We start from the raw sequence: 20707 nt of genomic DNA, 5'->3' as shown, positions 1-20707 counted from the left end.
TTTATTCATAAAATAAAAGTATATATTAGAGGGAGTAATAGCTATATTTTTCATTTTTTTGCTTTATCAAAAAAAAATTATGAAAAATATAATATATACTTTTATCTTGATATTTATATTTATGTCCTCAAGCTGTATTAAATTATTTAAATATAGTAATACATTATATTTTCAACATTTTTATTAATAAAAAATATGGTCTTCGGCCACAATTGATATACTCTAATTGGTCAAAATGGTCAACCTTAACCTTATAGGAATATAAAACCGATAACACCCGCACACTAACACATTAAGACAAACGGATAACACCATTAATACAATCAATATGACGCGAATAAACACTCCATTAACCAGTACAAATATTTAAAATATATAACATATAATTTTAAATTTCAATTATCAATCTACTCAAATTATAACATTTTAATATAATTATTTTATTTATATATTAATATAATTAAGTTTAATACATATATAGATTTCTTTTTTTATATATTATTAAATCATTAACTCTTTTATTTGTAGACTTTTAGAAGTAGTATAATTAATAAACGGATTGGCAAGTCAATCGGTAACAAAGTCAATCGGTAACACAGTCCATTTATTTCATGCCAGAAACGGGTTGATAAGTTTACAACACAAAACTGTTAGGCTTAACATGAATTCGATAGTTTTATGTGTTCGGCGAATCGAGTTAGTGTGTCATAACTCATTTTGACAACCTGAATCAAAGTGATTTAGCCAAAGCTTGCTCTTCATGCCAAGTCTAAAAGTTGAATATACAAACCAACCTGATAGAAAACTGAAACATGAATGAATAAGCCAGTAGCAAAAGATCATGACATAGCACCATCAAGAATCAATGTTTGGATAATTCAATTGACATATGCCAGTTTTGATGATAATCACAGGATCTTAGTATTGCGAAAAGTTGTCATATCTAAGATGGGTTTGTGTTCTGGTTGTCATTACTAAAAACTAGTGTTCAAATTCCAACTAAATCTACAGGAAAACATACATCTACTGAACAGAGGTATCATCTGGAACTGTTGCATTCTCATTCTTGATCAGGAGAACCACCAGGGACCAGCTGCACATAAAGCAAATTAAGTTAACACTTTTGAGTTTGATTTCATAAGTCACTTCTAAAACAAGAAAAACAAACAGAGACCTCTTGAATTTTGATCGGGAATCCTGCAAGTGTGAGAGTAAGTAATAGCACCCAACTTTTAATGAATGTCCACGACTTTCGGAAGGAAGACATTCTTACACGAACTTTGTCCACCGCGTCATCCGTGGACAAAGGCAATGGAGTTATAATACACCATTAAGTAGTTGAAAATAAAGTGATGTTTACTCATCAATAGGTTATATTTTTAAGAGTTATGCAAAATGGCTATACGACTTGATAGCATGACACACTTACAATGGCAATATTGTTCCCGTTTAGTAGTATCTGATCAAGCTTTGTTACACGGCGCCCATCAGCGGTTATCTCACTGTAATCTCAACAAAAACAGATTATAAGCAGAGAGACGGAGAGAACAACAATGAAGCCAAATGAAAATGCTCTCTTTTTAATAACTGAATGCACATCCTCGAGTGATGTTAAAAGTGCTTTGAAACATGTAACAGATATGTAAACTTCTTTAGTTGATCATCATATATATTATCCGACTCATCTTATCATTAGCTCCTACTCTATTGTTTATTTAGATCTCTTGGCATTAAATTCAACAGCTAATTTGCTAAGAAAAATGCTCCAACTTGTCATTTTTCATACACAGTCGATTAAAAAGATCGGCTTGATACCTTAATAAAATCAGAAAACTGTATCACGATTAGGGTTGAGCTATTTATCTAATCTATAACAGGTTCTTACTATTATGCATCTCGGTTAACATTATATATCATAGCAGCATCACATACATAAGAGGATAGAGGACGTACATTACGACCGATTTCAGTTCTTTTTTCATGGAATTTCTGAACTAACATATCAAGCAAACAACTGAAGTAACTCACAAGTTCAGAATTGAAACCACAAAAATGGACAAACCACAAGTAAAACATGCGTGGCTTAAATTACAAAATATCAATAACAGAAACCCTAATTAAAACCCTAATTCCAAAAAAAAAAGAAGAGAAATATAACATACTATTCAGTGACGTCTTCGAGCACCATGTTAACATAGACATCAAATCCTCTGAGAGTGCCAACGAGCTCCTTGTCACCCTTCATAATCACCCATATTTTGGAGCCTATACACCGATCTATAAGCTCTGCAACATCAAAAATTAAACATTAAAAAGTTAGAGAATTTATCAGTGGTTTGACCTAATTCAAATTGGAAAGAATGACGATGAAAATAGAACCTGAAGGTAGTAATTGAGATGGATTGTTAGCCATGAATTTGTGTAAACAAGCAAAGATTACTAGTGACCGACAGACAGGGTCGAGTGTTTATGTTCACTGATGCTTGGCTTGATTTTTAGTTAGTTGCCTAACTAGGGCTTCAACTTTACTACCCCTCTACCTATAAGTGTATTCATTTTTGAGGAATTTACTTCCGTACGCTTTCATTTAAAAACATTTGTAAAAATAAGTTCTCATTTTTGCTATTGTAAAAGTATTTTTTTTATAAGGACATGTGTTTTTTTATCTATTAATAATCTACCAATAATCTCCAAAGGAGCATTGCAACAGAAAAAATTGTGCGTATTTTTGCAGCTGAAAAAATTGAGCATATTTTTGCAAATATTTTGTACGGTTAACTCTTTTTTTTACTTTGTTTTATGTTTTTTATCCTATGGTGTGTGGTCAAACTATAGTCAACTATTGCAAATCTAGAGATTTTGAAAAAAGCTAGTATCTTTTCAGTCTTGAATTGCATTTATTTTACTTATTTTGTTAGGTTTATTGTATGTTCATTTGACTTGGATTGCTTGATTAATGTTGCATATGCAAGAGCAAGAGGTTTGCTTAAAAAGATAACATATGGAAGAAAAGTTGTTACTTAGTTTTTATCATATTTTTCTTTTAGGATCTGGATTACAATGTCTCAAAATGTTTCTGTATTGATTGGATAGTTTTTCTTTTTAGTTTGGCTGTAGATGGTGTTTGTTGTCTCTTATCATTTCTTATGTGTTCGTTAGAATTCAATTTGTGCGGCGGGGGATAGTGCTGCATATTGTAGAAGAAAGAAATATATGACTGAATTGAATGAATTTATTGATATGAAATACCTCCTATATATACAGGAGTAATTACAAAAGAATATAATGAGATCCTACAAATCAGGCAGTGATAGCTATCTAAAATACAAGGAAAGAAAGTAACGGCTATATACAGAATTCTCAACATTAATATGACAGATATATTTCCTAACACTCCCCCTCAAGTTGGAGAGTGGATGTCTTGTACTCCCAACTTGCGTATAATTGGAACAAAGATATCTTTCCCCAATGGCTTAGTGAACACATCAGCAAGTTGATGAGTTGAGCTAACATACTTAGTGATCACCGATCCATCTTGAATTTTATCTCTAATATAGTGACAATCCACCTCGATATGTCTAGTCCTCTCATGAAAAACAGGGTTGGCCGCAATGTGTAAAGCTGCTTTGTTGTCGCAAAATAATGAGGTTGGTTCACGAAGCAATAGATTAAGGTCCTTCAACAAGTGCCATAACCAAGTCAGCTCACAACATGTCCCTGTCATAGCACGGTATTCTGCTTCTGCTGAAGATAAAGAAACCGTTTTCTGGAGCTTCGACTTCCAAGAAATCAATGAGGGCCCAAGAAAAATACAATAACCAGTAGTGGACCTTCTAGTTAAAGGACAACCTGCCCAATCGGAATCACAATACGCTGTTAATCTCAAATCATTAACTGAAGGAAAAAACAAACCTTTTCCGGGAGCACTTTTGAGGTAACGCACAATTCTTAGAGCTGCATCCCAGTGAAGCTTTCTAGGTTGATTCATGAATCTGCTCAATACATGGACGGCATAAGTAATATCAGGGCGAGAGATGGTTAAATAGATGAGTCTACCGATCAACCTTCTATATTTTCCCGAATCTTTGAGTAAATCACTTTGGTCAGATAGCTTTAGACCTTTTTCCATAGGAGTATCAACCGGTGCAGCTCCTAATAGACCTGTATCTTCAATGATTTCGAGTGCATACTTACGTTGACAAATATAAATCCCATGTTTAGAAGCAGATACCTCAATACCAAGAAAATATTTTAGGTTTTCAAGATCCTTAAGGCGAAATTGACTATGCAAGAATTGTTTAATAGAATCAATAGACTTCATATCATTTCCCGTAATTAAAATATCATCAACATAAATTAAAAGTGCAGTAAAGGAATTTCCATGCTTTTTTGTGAATAATGAATAATCAGATTTAGATTGCACATACCCGGCTGATCGGATAGCATTAGAAAACTTTTCAAACCACTGTCGTGACGCTTGTTTTAAACCGTAGAGAGACTTATGCAGTCGACAATATAAATGGTCCTCCCCCTGTCGCCGGAGACCAGGAGGAGGTGACATGTAAATTTCCTCTGACAAATCCCCATGAAGAAATGCGTTGTTTACGTCCAATTGATGCAACTTCCACCCACGAGCTGCTGCCAAAGCCAATAAACAGCGTACAGTGATGATTTTAGCGGTGGGAGAAAACGTTTCGTGATAATCCACCCCTTCTAATTGATTGAATCCCTTGGCAACCAATCGTGCTTTATATCTCTCAACGGAACCGTCAGCTTTATGCTTCACCTTATATACCCAACGACATCCAATGGGAGTTTTGCCAGCAGGAAGACACGTTAATGTCCAAGTACCATTTTCTTGAAGTGCTTGTAACTCGGAATCCATGGCCGCTTTCCATTCAGGATGCAGAGCAGCCTCAGAGTATGAGCGAGGCTCACAAACCTGTTCAAGCTTAGCTAAAAAAATTTGATGATAAGGTAAGTACCGATGATATGAAAGATAATGAGCCATAGGATATTTGGTGCCCTTACCTGGACCGGGCAACAAGGAAGACGATTGTGCAGATTTAACAAGATTACATGTATAATCATTGTAACGGACTGGGATAACGGATTGACGGCTGGAGCGACGAAGAGTGGGTAATGCGAGATCCGTAGGTTCAGATATAGGATTGGGTATGGGGACAATAGGAGGATTAGAGGGATTCAATTGCAATTCAGATTGTGTTGAAGTTAGCTGGGAAGGTACAGAAAATGGTGGAGTGAGTTGAGTTGTGGTAGGTGGATGACGACGCGAGTAAGTACGAAGTGGTGGCGGTGGAAGGATTGATGGTGAGGAAGAAGAGGATGAAGTGTTAGTGTCTGGATGTGAAGATGAAGAAGAAGGTATGGTGGAAGTAGGAGACTCCAAAGATAGATCAGCATGGGTGAGGCAAGGAATTGGGCCTGACTGTTGACTAAATAAAGGAGTTGGCTGCTTAGAAGCATATGGAAATATATTTTCATAAAATTTTACATCTCTGCTAGTAAAAAGTTTTTGACTCGATAAATTATATAATTTGTAACCTTTTTGGCCAACTGGATAGCCGATGAAAATAGACTGAATAGCCCGAGAATCAAATTTATGTGTAGGATGAACGTTGGTGGCATAAGCTAAACACCCAAACACACGAAGGTGGGAAAAAGAAGGCGGTGTTGAATGGAGAAGTTCAAATGGTGATTTGTAGGAAAGAACCGGAGAAGGCAAGCGATTAATTAAATGAACTGCTGTAAGAACACATTCTCCCCAAAATTGAGTTGGAAGGTGAGCTTGAAATTTGAGAGCTCTTGCAACTTGAAGAATATGGCGATGCTTGCGTTCTACAACTCCATTTTGTTGGGGCGTATAAACACAAGAATGCTGAAATATGACACCATTATCAGAAAAAAAAGTACGGAGGGACATAAATTCACTACCATTGTCACTACGAAATTTTTTTATGCGAGAGTCAAATTGAGTTAGAGCATATTTGAAAAAATGTTTTAAAATTGGTTGTGCTTCATCTTTATGGCGCATTAAAAAAATCCAAGTGAAACGAGTATAATCATCGACAATAGTAAGAAAATAATGTGCTCCCGAAAAAGAGGGATGCCGATATCGACCCCATATATCACAATGAATGAGTTCAAAAGGTCGTATAGAAGAAATCGTACTAGAACCGAAAGGTAATCTACTTTGCTTCGCCAAAGGACATACGTGACAAATATTATTAGTTTGCATTGAAAAGTTTAAAAAACGCTTTGCTATAAAATTTAAACAAGACGACGACACATGGCCAAGACGATTATGCCAAAGGTCCGTGGAGCAGCTTAGGGTGTGATTACAAGAAGGCCGTGCTGTGGATATAAAAGGGCTGGAAATGTTTCTTTTTGTTGCTAATGTCGTCAAGTAGTACAGTCCGTTATGTTGTTTACCCAAACCAATCGTCTTCCTCGTTGCAAGATCCTGCAAGATACATGAATACGGAAAAAAAGTTACTGAACAATTCAAACTTTTTGTCAAACGACTTACTGACAGCAAATCCACTTTGAATTTCGGCACAGACAACACATCATGAAGATAAAAAGTAGTATTAAGAGGAAAAGACCCTTTAGCAGCAATATTAACCTTATCTCCACTAGGCAATAACACTGGTGGTAGAGAGTAATTTTTACTAGAATTTAACAAAGAGGATGAAGTAATATGATCCGTCGCCCCGCTATCAATGATCCAATTGCGGGAAACAACGTTGGACAAACCTGGTTTTGTGACTGTGTTTGCACTTGTGCCTGCATTCTGATTGGATTTATGAATTTTATCATTGAACAGAGCTATGAACTGATTAAATTGAGCCTCAGATAAAGTGATATTCTGGCCACATGCTTCATTCAATATCTCAGAGACCTGATTGGCAGAAGGATTCCTTACTTTGTTTTGTTGGCTATCAAAATTCATACCATAATTCTCTTTTGCTTTAGGATGACCAGATGGATAACCAATTATTTCGAAACAAGTTTGAACCCAATGTCCAGGTTCTCCACAGTTCGTACACTGCGGCCTTCCTCGACCCGTGCCGCGGCGACGTTCTGGATCAAAACGTCGAATTTCTTGTGAGGAATCTCTACGGTCTGTACGAAAGGATTGCCGGTCAGATCTCTCCATCCTTCCTCCTCTTCCTGAATTTGGATTAGGCCTGGTGTTGTGTCGCACCGCCATTGCTGCACCCGAGCTTGATTCGATTGGAGAATGAGATACACTAAGGAACCGCTGCTTTTCTTCTTGAGAGACTGCAGAATAGGCTTGACGGACTGTTGGCAGAGGATTCATGAGGAGAATTTGTCCACGGATGGCGCTATAGGTTTCATTTAATCCCATCAAAAACTGCATAAGTTTTTGTTGTTCTGACTGTGAGGTTTCTAAATAAGAAGCCAACTCATCCCAAAACCCTTTTAGTTTTGTATAATAAGCAGATATTGATTTCTGCTCTTGCCGAAGACAAGCGATTTCTCGCTGGATTTCAAAGATACGTGGGGCATTGCCTTGAGAGAATCGTTCACGAAGGTCCTCCCATACCTCGTGAGCAGTAGGATAGTAGATGATGCTGTCTGCAATTTCTGGATTGACAGTGTTGACAATCCAAGAGTGTACCATGTCATTACATCGTGACCAAGTTGCATAGCCTTCTGGATCTGTTTCTATTGATGGAGATTTGACTGAGCCGTTGACAAAAGAAAGCTTATTCTTGGAGTTCAGGGCCAAAGTCATCGCCCTCTTCCACCCGGAATAATTGTCCCCATTCAAAGGCTTGGAAACAAGAACGAGACCTGGGTGGTCTGAGTGATGAATAAAGTAAGGATTTGAAGAATCGGCATCTGATTTGCCGGACGATTTTGGGACTGATGGAACAACAACACCGTCCATGGTGATGAATAAGAATTGTTTGCAGGAGAGTTTTGAGTACAGCAGTCAAGATCTAGACCTGCTCTGATACCATGTAGAAGAAAGAAATATATGACTGAATTGAATGAATTTATTGATATGAAATACCTCCTATATATACAGGAGTAATTACAAAAGAATATAATGAGATCCTACAAATCAGGCAGTGATAGCTATCTAAAATACAAGGAAAGAAAGTAACGGCTATATACAGAATTCTCAACATTAATATGACAGATATATTTCCTAACACATATCAACGTACAGCTGCTTTCGATGATGATATCGTGATTGTGGCGTAAGTTCGATCTTGTTTTAACCAGTTTCTGGCAGTGATTGTCGCAAATTTCGTATTCCATTTCTTCATTGAACTTGCTAATGTAACCGGAGCTTACTGTACCGCCATTTGCAAAGCCAAGCGAGGTGGTTTCAAGGATACGCATCCTGATGACCTACTTGGTGAAGTTTTGAAGGTTAGATGTCTTTGAGTTGATGTGAATGAATATAGTTTTGTTAGTATTATGAAAAAAGATTGATACAATCTCATACACTCTGTCTATAGCATGAGTTACCTTAACAACTTATAGTACTGGTTTTCTGTGTTAAAAACTGAAGATACTTTATCTTAGGCTGATCAGAAAATTTAGGACTATGTTTCTAAAAGTACTTAGCTTCCCAATTTGTATATGACTCGTATGTTACAAACAGAAACGGTGCCCATCAGAACAGTCAACAGACAATGCTCGTCTGGTCTGCAGGCAGTTGCTGATGTTGCTGGTTCCATCAAAGCAGGGTTTTATGATATCGGTAAGAGTGTTTTCGTGTCTATTCTGACAAGCGACCCTCATCTTTGAGCTAATTGTTTTTATATCTTTAACAACATTAGGCATTGGGGCTGGGTTGGAGTGCATGACTATGGATAACATTCAGCCGCTCAATATTTTTGCTCCTTAGAATTATGCAATTGACATCTCGCTATTGTGTTATCTTAGGTAACTCTAGCCAACTGAGTGATGGTGCTGGCGCAGTTCTTCTTACAAAAAGAAGTATAGCTGTGCAGAAGGGTCTTCGAATTCTTGGTGTGTTCAGGTAATTATGTTCCGTGCGGAGGAATGATTCCTGTGTCGAAATATCCAAAATGGCTCTCCATGATCCAGATAAATATTGAACCCTGTTCCTTTTTCATCACTAGTTAGGACTTAGGATGCTTACTAAATATTCCGAAGTGGTCTGCGATGAAAGAAACTGAGAAATCGTCACATAAACAGTGTCAAATTATGCAGAGAAATCATACAAAGGTTTATCTGATATCATGTCAAAACTCAGATGGCAATTATACAACCAACCAGAAGCAAGTCCTGTTAGAAAATCGTGGCAGTTTTATTATTTGTATGCAAATGCTATATAACTTTTTAAGAAAACTGTTTGCCTGGACTTGTGTTGGTAGACGATTTCCATGGTGGAGTTGCTTTAAATCTGTATTAAAGTCTCCACCAGAAACATCCTAGGGAAGTTATTGAGAAAGTAAGATACTGAAAGCAAAGGAGTATGCATATAGAGGGAAGAGCATAAGGGAAAAAAGTTCAGAAGTGACATTGCTTTTGGTGTAGGAGTTTTGCAGCTGTCGGCGTAGATCCTGCTCTGATGGGAATTGGTCCAGCCGTTGCGATCCCAGCGGCAGTAAAAGCTGCTGGACTTGAACTTGATAACATTGACCTGTTTGAAATTAATGAGGAACCGGAAGTAAATTATTGTTTTGTAGTTTGATGTTTTCAACTACAATGCAACAATTTGAGGTAAGAAAACTGTTCTTTATTCAGGCATTTGCATCCCAGTATGTCTACTGCTGTAAGAAACTGGAGCTTGATCCAGAACAAGTAAATGTCAACGGAGGAGCAATTGCTCTCAGTCATCCTTTGGGTGCCACAGGTATTTATACAGTTGTTGTTCTACGTACCATGCGTAATATGCATTTCAAACATGTTTTGTTTATACTATGGGTATATGCATAATACTAAAAATAATTGTGAATACAAGAACAGCCTATTAATGTAGTATGTAACTTAAAATTATACCTTGATAAACTTATCATTTAGCCATTAGCTCAAAACTAGCTGCTGTTGGTGCGCAGGTGCCCGTAGTGTTGCTACTCTTTTGCATGAGATGAAGCGCAGAGGGAAGGACTGTCGCTTTGGATTAATCTCGATGTGCATAGGTCTCTTTCTCTTTTCCTCTCTTTCTATATTGCACTCATACGTGGATAAACCTTGTAAGAGCATGGGAATATTGTTATAATTAGTCGAAACTTGAACCACATTGGATCATGTTTAGTTGTTAACCAAGTCGAAATTCACAAATTAGTCAGTTTTGTAAAAGCCGTACTCTGTAGATAATTGGTTAGCACCATTGTATGACTAACCATCTCAACCGTTGAATATAACTACAGGTACAGGTATGGGAGCTGAAGCGGTTTTTGAAAGAGGAGATTGTATCGATGATCTATGCAATGCTCGAGCAGTTGGTAGTAGCAACCTCTTATCGAAGGATGCTCTCTAAAATAAATAAAACCCTGGCATGAATAGTATTAAAAAGTTTCAGTTTTCTGATTGCACATTTGGCCTGATGGAGTCCATTTGAATGATTAATTCAGTTGCTCTTTCAAAGCTTTATCTTTTGTTTATTGTTGTAGGACTTAAACATTACTTTTAAGTCCTAAACTTGCAATGTTGTACGCTATGGACAATTACAATATTATATAAAATCAACTTTTTTTGTTAATTAATTCCATTTTTTGTGAATTAGCCTTTACATTTGACACATTTGATTTAATTGATTAAACTTGACAAAATTAAGAGACCAACTGATATAAAAAAAAAAAAGTTTATCGTATCGTTAATTGTCCTTCGTGTGCAAATTTAGGGGGGGCAAATTGATACTTTAGTCGATTAATTGTAGCATTCACTTCTAAGGATTAAAAGCATTCCATCTTTCGGACAAAATCTTTAATTCCTAATCCTAATTTAGATAGCGATTTTTGTAATAACCTGCTAGCACAAGTAATGTGGTTAGACTCGAAACTTTTGTAAGTTAATTTCTCATTAATGAAGGTTCCTACATCTTCCCACAAAAAAAAAAATCCTAGTTTAGATTGAACAAAAGGAGCAGAAAACACAATGCAGAGCAAATGTTGCTGTCAAAAATCCCTATGAATATGAAGCAGCTGATGATAAGCTCTAAGAAATTTACTTTTACTAATACATGCCAACAAATTACATAAACAATGGAAAAACTACAGCAAAAGAAAAGACAGGAGAGTAGTAATTACATTAGACCTAAAGAAGCTGCCTTTCACAAGTCCTTGTATAGCAACTGATACTTTGGTATTTGCTCTGGAGGCAAAGGGCAATTTACAATAAGCTTGCCGTTCATGGCTCCTCTAAATATGGCCTGCAAAGATGGAATCCAATTTGATCTTTAGCAAACACTGGTTGAAAAGTTTCATTCCTATTAATGAATGTTTTTCTATTCAATAAAGGTCAACAAAAACTAATATAATTCCAACCAACGTTAAACGTATTTAGGAATATGATTAAGAAAACTACAAATTACAAAACAGAACACTGGAACTAACTCGACCGCACACGCGGAGTTCGGAATTTGTATTAGAAACTAATATAAGCTGTCTACATAATAATCCATAAACTGTGCTATTCAAATTTGGAGAGAGAACTGTACAGCTACTACTAGTTCCCTTCTTCAGAAACTTCTCCTCACATTAAATCTTCTGTCAGCCGTCTCATGTTTATATTCTTGATTACAGAAAGTTATAAATCATTTAAAAGGCATTTACAGAGACCCGTGTGTGTAGTTGCTGCGAGTAAGTACACACTCGAACAATGCAACATCCACGTAATCTATACTCTGAAATACGAAGACTTACAATATGCAGTTAAGCACTGTCATATTCATTTTTGAATTCCAGAAAATGTAGTTTCAAACAATTAACAACCATTTCTAGAGTATTTGACTATAAATTGATTAGAAACTCAGAATCAGCATTGCATAAACATTCACTACAATACAATGTAAAGAGAGTTCAATCCCCCAACCACCATTTTATCATTGCAGGTCTATAGCTTTTGATTATTAACCACATAATTAAAATCAAAATTAATAAATTAAAAACTATAATTAATAAAAAGAAAAGAAATCAAACCTCAACAACGTCAATGAAGTCTTGCTTGTTTTGGAAACCACCAATCCATTTCGTATGATCAGCAGTCCTGAAAATACCACATTATAAAACTTAATTATAATTAAAATAATAATCCTACTTTAAAAGTAAAATGATATGAAAAAGGTTATTCTCATAAAAAAATCCACACATTTCGTTTTTTTTTTAATTTAAACACATTTTACTAAACGTGGCGCCCTACAAAGTTGTTTTAACCATTCTGAATGACTAAAACGATGTTTGGACTGTATGTGGTGCTACGTTTGGTAAAATATGCTTAAATCGAAAGAAAAAACGCATTTTTTTATGACAATAAGCTAAAAAAAGATACATGTAAAATACCCAGAATCCATCTTCATATGGTGGGCATTAAAGAAAAACACGGTGGAAGGTGTAAATGTAATGTCGAAGTAATCAACGTAAACTTGAACATCCTCTGAATCAATATCTACTAATGCTATACTTGCGAATTTTGATACTTGACGAGCTGATTTTGATAGCTGCACCACCAATTCACTAATTTTTACTTGGAAAAAAAAATCAATTTATTGATTAAGTTAACGAAGAACATAATAAATACCAAATCGTCGAGATGAAGGCAAACGACGTCGGATGAGCGGCCAAAGCGGAGGACGAGGACTTTGTCGATGGTGTCTCTGACGATGGAGTCTATATCTTTCTTCTTCCTTACCGTTTTTAATTCGCTGCTCATCTTTATTCGTTTCTTACTTTCTTTGGACTCTCTGATCTTCTTCTCAGACTCGTAAAATTTTAGCTTTTTTATCTTTGAAGTTTAGGTATTTACTAATATTTGCACTTTATACCTCAATACGGAAAAATTACAAAAAAATATCTCATATTTTTTTTCAGATTTATGTTTTTACTCTGGGTATTAAAATATTTATAATTTTACTCTGTTATCATCTAGTTATCATAAGTATTTCTGTAATTTATACTTTTTATTGGTTATCATATAATTACCATAATCTTATCATATTTTATTATCATCTAGTTATCATACTGTAGCGTTATGACGACGACATAATAATGTAGTGATACTGACATGATAATCAGACACTGTTTTATCATAATATAATCATATATATCATAACATTATCATCTAGATAAAATAAATATTATCATCTCGGTATCATATGATAATGTTATGATAACGATATGATAATCAATCATTATTTTCTCCAGAAAATCATTATATAAAACAATGTCACAAAACAGAAATACACTGCACAATGTGAAAAATTGAAAAGTTGGAATGTGCGATGCAACAGTTTAAATAATAAAATTAAATCGTTACGAAAGTGAAATATTAAAATTTAATATACAGATAATCCTAAAAATTATAAACCGAATAAAAAAAGTAAAACTCCAACGCATATGGGAATATAAATTTAACGGTTTAGTTTTTGTGAAAGTTAACGGTATAATTGTTGTCTAAAAGTTAAAATTATACAACACAACGGTTATGTCAAGACATTCGTTTAATAAACTAATAAGGCGTTTGCCATGTTGGAATATTTAATGATAAAAAAATAAAGGATTACATGCAAATTCATACACCAACTTTAACATAATTTGCAATTACAACATAAACTTTTAAATTTGGTAATGTCGGTAATGAACTTTGCACGTTTGGCAAATCGATACGCCAATTATTTTCTGGGACAATTTTGCTAAGTTGAAAGCCGGAAAGAACACGTATATTGACATAGTGGATTTCAGTATTTGCCACTGATAACAACACAAAGGAACAAACCCGAAATAGCACACAAACCGGGAAGATCACGACAAGAAACCAATCCAACTAAATCAACCAGAACACCATATACCATCTCGGCCACCGAACAAGATATGTAAAGTTACCACCTCGGTCATACCGAGCACCATATACCATCTCGGCCACCGAACAAGATATGTAAAGTTACCACCTCGGTCATACCGAGCACCATATACCATCTCGGCCATCAAACAAGATATGTAAAGTTACCACCTCGGTCATACCGAGCACCATACATACCATCTCGGTCACCGAACGCCACACGAAAAGGTACCATCTCGGCCGAACCGAACACCATGTACACCGCCTCGGTGCCATCCGAGTTTACCCTCAACCAGACACAACGACAAACTTGTCAGAACGTACCCTGACATTCTAGACAACATCTGCACAAGACAAAGAGAACAAAATCAGGTCTGTCGGCCCAGACAAAGAGGAACAACACACATAGTATAAAAGGCTAGGAAAAAGTAGGTAAAAAGGTTAATTCTCTTTCTCTCTCTAAACTCTCAACCACTTTTCACTTCTTATTCTTTCTCTCACTAAAACAGCTACTGACTAGACCGTCGGAGTGGTTTGCCGGAATCCCCCTCCGGCACCCTTCTCACGGTTGTTTTGTGCCTTGTAGGTACGGCCTTGAAGTGTCCATCGGAGCTAGCCACGATTCAAGATCACTAGTTATCATTTGGCGCCGTCTGTGGGAAAGAAAATAAGAAAGCTTCCCCCTTTCTATCCTTTTGGAAACTAATAGGATGAGTAGAGTAGAAGGAGATGATCCTGCAATCGGAGACAATAATACGCAAAGCAGTAGAACGGGAGAGGGACTCAACGCTCCACCGAGAAGAGCTGGTGGCGAAAGCTCGTTTTGCCCGGTCACTACATCGATGGTGGGCGTTCACCCGAGCCCTATGTCGGGGATTACTACTTATTACCCGTGGGGAATGCCGTCGTCGAGTAACGTTCCTCCAACATCATACTCCACCCCTACGCACCAAACCACTCAAACCTTCTTACGACCAGGCGTAACCCCCATCAACCTCACATTCACCCCAAACGCCACCCCCACACCTGGGCAAACCACCCCAGAAGTCCAAAATCCTACGCCAGCACAAATCCAAGAATACATCGAATTTCATACTCGGCAGCTAGCTTTCCTCCAACAGGTACAACAGGTCCATACTCGACCAACAGCCCCAACTGCAACCCAGGATAACATTACCACTCCGCCGTACATACCAACCGCACCACCTTACCCACAGGAATTCTACCAAGGCCAAAAAACACCCGAGGAAGCAAACCGCGAGAAAAATCCGCGAGAACAAAACCCAGAACCAACACAGACCGGACATAAAACTCCAGAGGGGCATAAAAAGACACTAAAACGGGTAGAGATCGAGGAGAGCGTACACAGCTCGGGTGCTGATTCCCCAAAGAAAAAGAACCTGGAGCAAGAAATCACCGAAAGGGTGAGAACCGAGATGGAGAAATTTAGAAGAAAAGAGCCGAGAAACACAAGCTTCCTGAACATCGGAAACCCTCTGTCGGCAGAAATACGAGAAGAACCCTTCCCCTTAAACTACAAAACACCGCAGTTAGACGATTACAATGGAACAGGGGACCCGATCACGCACTTGAGTTGTTTCCAAGTGGTCATGATGGTACAATGTTTGTCCGAAGCAGCTGTCTGCAAACTTTTCCCGACTACCCTAAAAGGACCAGCTGCCATCTGGTATCAAAGCCTAAAAGAAGGCTCCATCCGAAGCTTCGACGAGCTGGCAAGAGCTTTCCGAACACATTTCGCACCGAGCATACAACGAAAGAAAAAGTCCAGTGACTTAAAACTCTGCTACCAGAAGCCAGGAGAAAGTCTGTAGAGTTACATCGGCCGATTCAACGCAGAAGCGGTCGAAGTGGGAAATTTGAATGATGATACTGTGATAGACGCAATGAAAGACAACACAACAATGATGGCCTTCCGGGACAACCTGATAACAAACCCGGTACAAACTTACTCCCAGCTGATGGACCGAGCCTGGAACTACATAAATTTAGACGAAGAACAGCGGCGAAAAGCCGCACAAACTACAACATCGTTCCGAACACCGAGGCCTAATTTCGATCAAAGTGCCAGGCACGATAGATTCGGACCAAGGAACCAACAACAAGCCGGTCCGCCGCGAGCAGACCCACACCGACCAGTAAAAGTGGAAGACCAAGCTTTCATTCCACTCAATACCCCGAGATCACACATCTTGATGTGGATACAAAATAACAATGAGCCAGTGAGATACCCACCCAAACTACAATATGAAGGAGACAGGAAAAAATATTGTCAGTTCCATGACGGTCACGGCCATGTTACCGACGAATGCGGAAGCTTGAAAAAAGAAATCGACCGTTTGGTACAAGTCGGTCGGTTAAAAGACTTTGTAGCACAGAGCAAAAATTACAACTCGGGAGGAAGAAACCAAAGGGATAACAATGGAAAAAGAGAGGAAGCACCGCCACCAAAAAGACAAAACGTATCAGGAATAATCAACACAATAGCAGGCGGAATGACAGACCCAGAATATAAACGAGGAAGACGGAAAAGGCAGAAGATGGTAATGAACATATCAATGGCGAAAACCATGCCAGAAGTGAGGTTCGGTCCAACTGACGGGGAAGGAATAGATTTTCCTCATCAGGACCCGCTGGTAATCTCGGGTTTGATAGAAAATTTTTGGGTGATGAGACAATTGGTAGACGAAGGAAGCTCAGTTAACCTAATCACGAAACAGGCATACCTCGGAATCGGCTGCTCAATACTGAATCTTAAACCAGTCAAAACCCCCCTAGTTGGCCTAGGGGGAACACCGGTACAAGCCGAAGGAGTAGCAGAATTAACGGTAGAGCTGGGGAAAGAAAACGGATCCAAAGAAGGAGGCCTGGTCGGCATCACTAAGAAATTTAAAACACTGTTCATGGTTGTTGACATGCCGCTTGCTTACAACGTCATACTCGGCCGACCTATGTTGTACAGCACAGGAGCGGTCACATGCATTAAATACTTGTGTATGAAGATACCAACCGAGGAAGGAGTGGTAACAGTCAGGGGAAGGCAGGACATAGCCAAGCAGTGCTACTTGGTATCGATGGAAGCGGTATCAGAGACACTAGCCATTGAAACAATGGAGATACCAGACTCGGATGAAGGAAAGCTCGAACCACACGGAAAGATAGAAAGAGTTAGCCTGGCAGGTATAACACCAAGATCGGTCCAAGTAGGCGCAGAACTACCTAAGCCAGTAAAACAGGAGATAACCGACATGCTGATCAGAAACGAAGTCGAATTTGTCAATACACCAGGCGAAATAGAGGGAGTCGACCCAGCCATAATATCACATAAACTCAATGTCGACCCAAAACACAAACCAGTCAAACAAAAGAAAAGAGCTTTCGCAATAGACAGACAGATCGCCATCAGAGCCGAGGTAGACAAACTGCTAGCGGCAGGATTCATCAGAAGAGTATACTATCCGGAATGGCTATCCAATGTCGTGCTCATAAAAAAGCCGAACGGAAAGTGGAGACTGTGCATAGATTTCACAGATCTAAACCGAGCATGCCCAAAAGACAGCTACCCCTTGCCAAACATCGACCAGTTGGTTGACTCAACCAGCGGCTACGAAGTGTACTCGTTCATAGACGCAGCCCAAGGATACCACCAAATCCCAATGCACAAAGACGATGAAGAAAAAACAAGCTTTGTTACCGACAACGGCACATACTGCTACAAACAAATGCCATTCGGACTAAAAAATGCAGGGGCAACATATCAGCGTCTAATGAATTTCGTGTTCAAAGACCAGATCGGTCGCAACATGGAAGTTTACGTAGACGACATCATCGTCAAGTCCAAAAAAGTAGAAGATCATGCGAGAGACTTGGAAGAAGTCTTTACAAAGCTAAAAAAATACAAACTCAAGCTAAATCCAGACAAGTGCGCCTTCGGAGTCCCAGCAGGAAAATTCCTAGGATATCTCATCTCCCAGAAGGGTATCGAGGTAAACCCAGAAAAAACAAAAGCAATCCTAGATATGAAGGCGCCGAAATCAGCTAAAGAAGTTCAGAAGCTAAATGGAAAAATCACAGCCCTCGGTCGATTCGTGTCCAACTCGGCCAAAAGATGTCTCCCATTCTTTAAAACATTGAGAAATGCAAAAAAGTTCGAGTGGACCGACGAATGTCAACAATCTTTCGAAGAACTCAAGAAATTCCTGAGTTCACCACCATTGCTCGGAAGGCCGGAAACCGGAGAAGTACTATACCTATACTTCAGTGTCACTAATGAAACAGTGGCATCGGTACTGGTGAAGGAGGAATTGACTGAGCAAAAGCCGGTATACTACACGAGCAAGGTGTTGAAAGGTCCCGAGATCCGATACAGTAAAATTGAGAAGTTTGCACTCGCATTGGTTTTAACAGTGGAAAAGCTAAAAAGATACTTTCAAGCTCACACTGTCGTAGTCCGAACAAACCAACCCCTACGAAAAGCACTGGCAAGACCGGAAACATCAGGACGGCTAATCAATTGGTCAGTCATGATAGGATCGTACGACATCAAATACGAGCCGCGAACAGCAATGAAAGCCCAGATCTTAGCCGACTTTGTAGCCGAAACAACAACACACGACCAACCCACCGAAGTAGACAAGGGTCTTACCAGCTGGACACTACAGGTCGATGGGGCATCAAATATAACCGGAGCCGGAGCAGGCATAATACTAAGAGGACCACACAAAATCAAAATGCAACACTCAATCCACCTAAATTTCCCAGCAACCAACAATGCAGCAGAGTATGAGGCTTTGATAAATGGGCTAAGGATGGCTACAGTAGTGAAGACTGAATATGTCAAAATCCAGAGTGACTCTCAGCTAGTGGTTAATCAGGTACTCGGGACATACGAGGTGAAAGATCCAGAAATGAAAAAATACGTAGATCGGGTGAAAGAGCTACTTACAAAAATTACCGAAAAAGGCGGGAAATGGGAGTTGGAGCAAATCCCCAGGGAAGAAAACACCGAAGCAGACACACTAGCAAAGGCAGGAGCATCCAGAGAGATAATGCCGAGCATACCATGCTCAGTTCAAAACTTCAGCAGCATCCAAAATCCTGAAGCCACATTCCTCATAAACCCTTTAGATCAGTGGATGGAACACATCATTTCATACATCGAGAATGGGAATCTGCCCGAAGATAACAAAGCAGCAAAGAAAGTAAAACGCCGAGCACCACACTTCTCATACCGAGACGGGACTCTGTACAAAAAATCCTTCTCACACCCCTGGTCCAGATGCCTCACAGTAGAAGAAGGGAAATATGTATTGGCTGAGATACACGAAGGTATATGTGGGAGTCACATCTCGCATCTAGCTCTCTGCCGAAAAGCTGTTTTACAAGGTTACTACTGGCCGACACTGGCACAAGACGCAGCAAACCTGGTACAAAAATGCGAAAAATGTCAGTACCACCAAAACGTCCACCATCAGCCAACAGCGGAACAAAACCCAATAGTAAGCCCTTGGCCATTCAGCATGTGGGGAATAGACATTGTCGGGCCTTTTCCCACGGCAAGTGGACAGCGAAAATTCCCGATAGTAGCAGTTGACCACTTCTCAAAATGGGTAGAGGCCGAAGCTGTTTCCACCATAACAGAAGCGCGAGTTCGAAGCTTCGTCCGAAGAGAAATCATCTGTCGTTTTGGGATTCCAAAAACCATCATAACCGACAATGGAAAGCAGTTCGACAACAAAAACTTCAGAGAGTTCTGCAAGGAAAAAGGAATTGACCTAAGGTTCACTTCGGTCACCCACCCACAAAGCAACGGAATGACAGAAGTCACCAATCGGACCATTATTAATGGCCTAAAAAAACGCCTCGACGAAGCTAAAGGTCGATGGGCCGACGAGCTACACAATGTACTATGGTCATACAGAACCACCCCAAAAGCTGGCACAGGAAGAACACCATACAGTTTGACCTATGGGTGCGAAGCAATGGTACCAGTCGAAATAGGCATGCCCACCATAAGAGTACAATACTTCGACGAACAACAAAACGAAGAAAACACCAAAATTTGCCTCGATCTGCTAGAAGAAAGAAGAGATCAAGCATTAATGCACATCGAAGCATACAAACAAAGGATGGCAACATATCATAACAAACGAGTCAAACCTTTGACATTCGAAGTAGGCGACCTGGTACTACGACGAGCTGATATAGCAAGAGGAAACGCAGGCATCTCCAAGCTCGGAGCTAATTGGGAAGGGCCTTACCAAGTAAAGAGAGTGGGAAAAGGTGGAGCCTATCACTTAACCTACATGTCCGGAAGAGACCTACCAAGAACCTGGAATGCCAGAGTTCTCAAAAGATTCTACCAGTAGACAACATTCAGTTAATCGAGTCTGTCAGGGGTTTTTTCACTTGCATTTAGGCCAAAGTCGGCTGTAGGCCCAAAATGCAAGTTTTTCCCCTATTAATAAAGAACAAAAAGAAAAGAAAAAACTGAGTCAAACCATAGCATAACTTAACAGAATTCAAAGCTATTGCTTAAAACCGAGTTAAGTCATAACTTAACAAAATTCAAAGCTATTGCTTAAAACCGAGTTAAGTCATAACTTAACAAAATTCAAAGCTATTGCTTAAAACCGAGTTAAGTCATAACTTAACTAAATTC

The 20707-nt window shown here is 38.8% G+C and overlaps 2 protein-coding genes and 1 pseudogene across 6 annotated transcripts in view; 1 reads left to right on the top strand and 2 right to left on the bottom strand.

Annotated features, from left to right (window-relative positions):
- Positions 1–829: 829 nt before the first annotated feature.
- The window catches only part of LOC126654540 (sm-like protein LSM5), a 38953-nt gene continuing 19075 nt past the window's right edge, over positions 830–20707 (bottom strand). Inside the window, exons 2-5 of the mRNA XM_050348434.2 lie at positions 2380–2442; positions 2163–2286; positions 1430–1502; positions 830–1093 (exon numbers count right to left, since the gene is read on the bottom strand). Of these exons, the coding sequence (XP_050204391.1) occupies positions 1061–1093; positions 1430–1502; positions 2163–2286; positions 2380–2413 (264 nt within the window). The 5' untranslated portion in view covers positions 2414–2442 and the 3' untranslated portion in view covers positions 830–1060. The remainder of the gene's footprint in view (positions 1094–1429; positions 1503–2162; positions 2287–2379; positions 2443–20707) is intronic.
- Positions 7938–10626, top strand: LOC126657138 (3-ketoacyl CoA thiolase 1, peroxisomal-like; annotated as a pseudogene).
- LOC126654538 (uncharacterized) lies at positions 8453–12973 on the bottom strand. Of its 5 annotated transcripts, none has more exons than XR_007632638.2 (7): positions 12772–12973; positions 12534–12691; positions 12174–12240; positions 11283–11404; positions 10340–10526; positions 10033–10223; positions 8453–9673 (listed from the first exon to the last, which is right to left on the bottom strand). XR_007632638.2 is itself a non-coding variant. In XM_050348433.2 (4 exons), the coding sequence occupies exons 1-4, from the start codon at positions 12901–12903 to the stop codon at positions 11306–11308; spliced, it is 456 nt and encodes a 151-aa protein (XP_050204390.1). In that variant the 5' UTR covers positions 12904–12973; the 3' UTR covers positions 11145–11305. The 5 variants fall into 5 exon arrangements, 1 of the variants encoding a protein (XP_050204390.1); XR_008789485.1 differs by having other exon boundaries at positions 8453–9202; XR_007632640.2 differs by having other exon boundaries at positions 10377–10526.

This window comes from Mercurialis annua, linkage group LG7, assembly GCF_937616625.2.
Source record: "Mercurialis annua linkage group LG7, ddMerAnnu1.2, whole genome shotgun sequence".
Taxonomy (NCBI): Eukaryota; Viridiplantae; Streptophyta; class Magnoliopsida; order Malpighiales; family Euphorbiaceae; genus Mercurialis; species Mercurialis annua.
The sequence above is the reverse complement of the archived record's forward strand: the minus strand, read 5'-3'. Positions and strand labels throughout refer to the sequence as shown.

What these genes read in the sequence shown, in the direction of transcription:
- LOC126654538 (XM_050348433.2), bottom strand. Translation starts at nt 12,903, where the DNA reads ATGAGCAGCGAATTAAAAACGGTAAGGAAGAAGAAAGATATAGACTCC. An exon ending in GCCTTCATCTCGACGATTTG is followed by an intron (nt 12,692 to 12,771) that starts GTATTTATTATG and finishes TTGGTGGTGCAG; the next exon opens with CTATCAAAATCAGCTCGTCA. An exon ending in ACTTCATTGACGTTGTTGAG is followed by an intron (nt 11,405 to 12,173) that starts GTTTGATTTCTT and finishes CCATCTTTGCAG; the next exon opens with GCCATATTTAGAGGAGCCAT.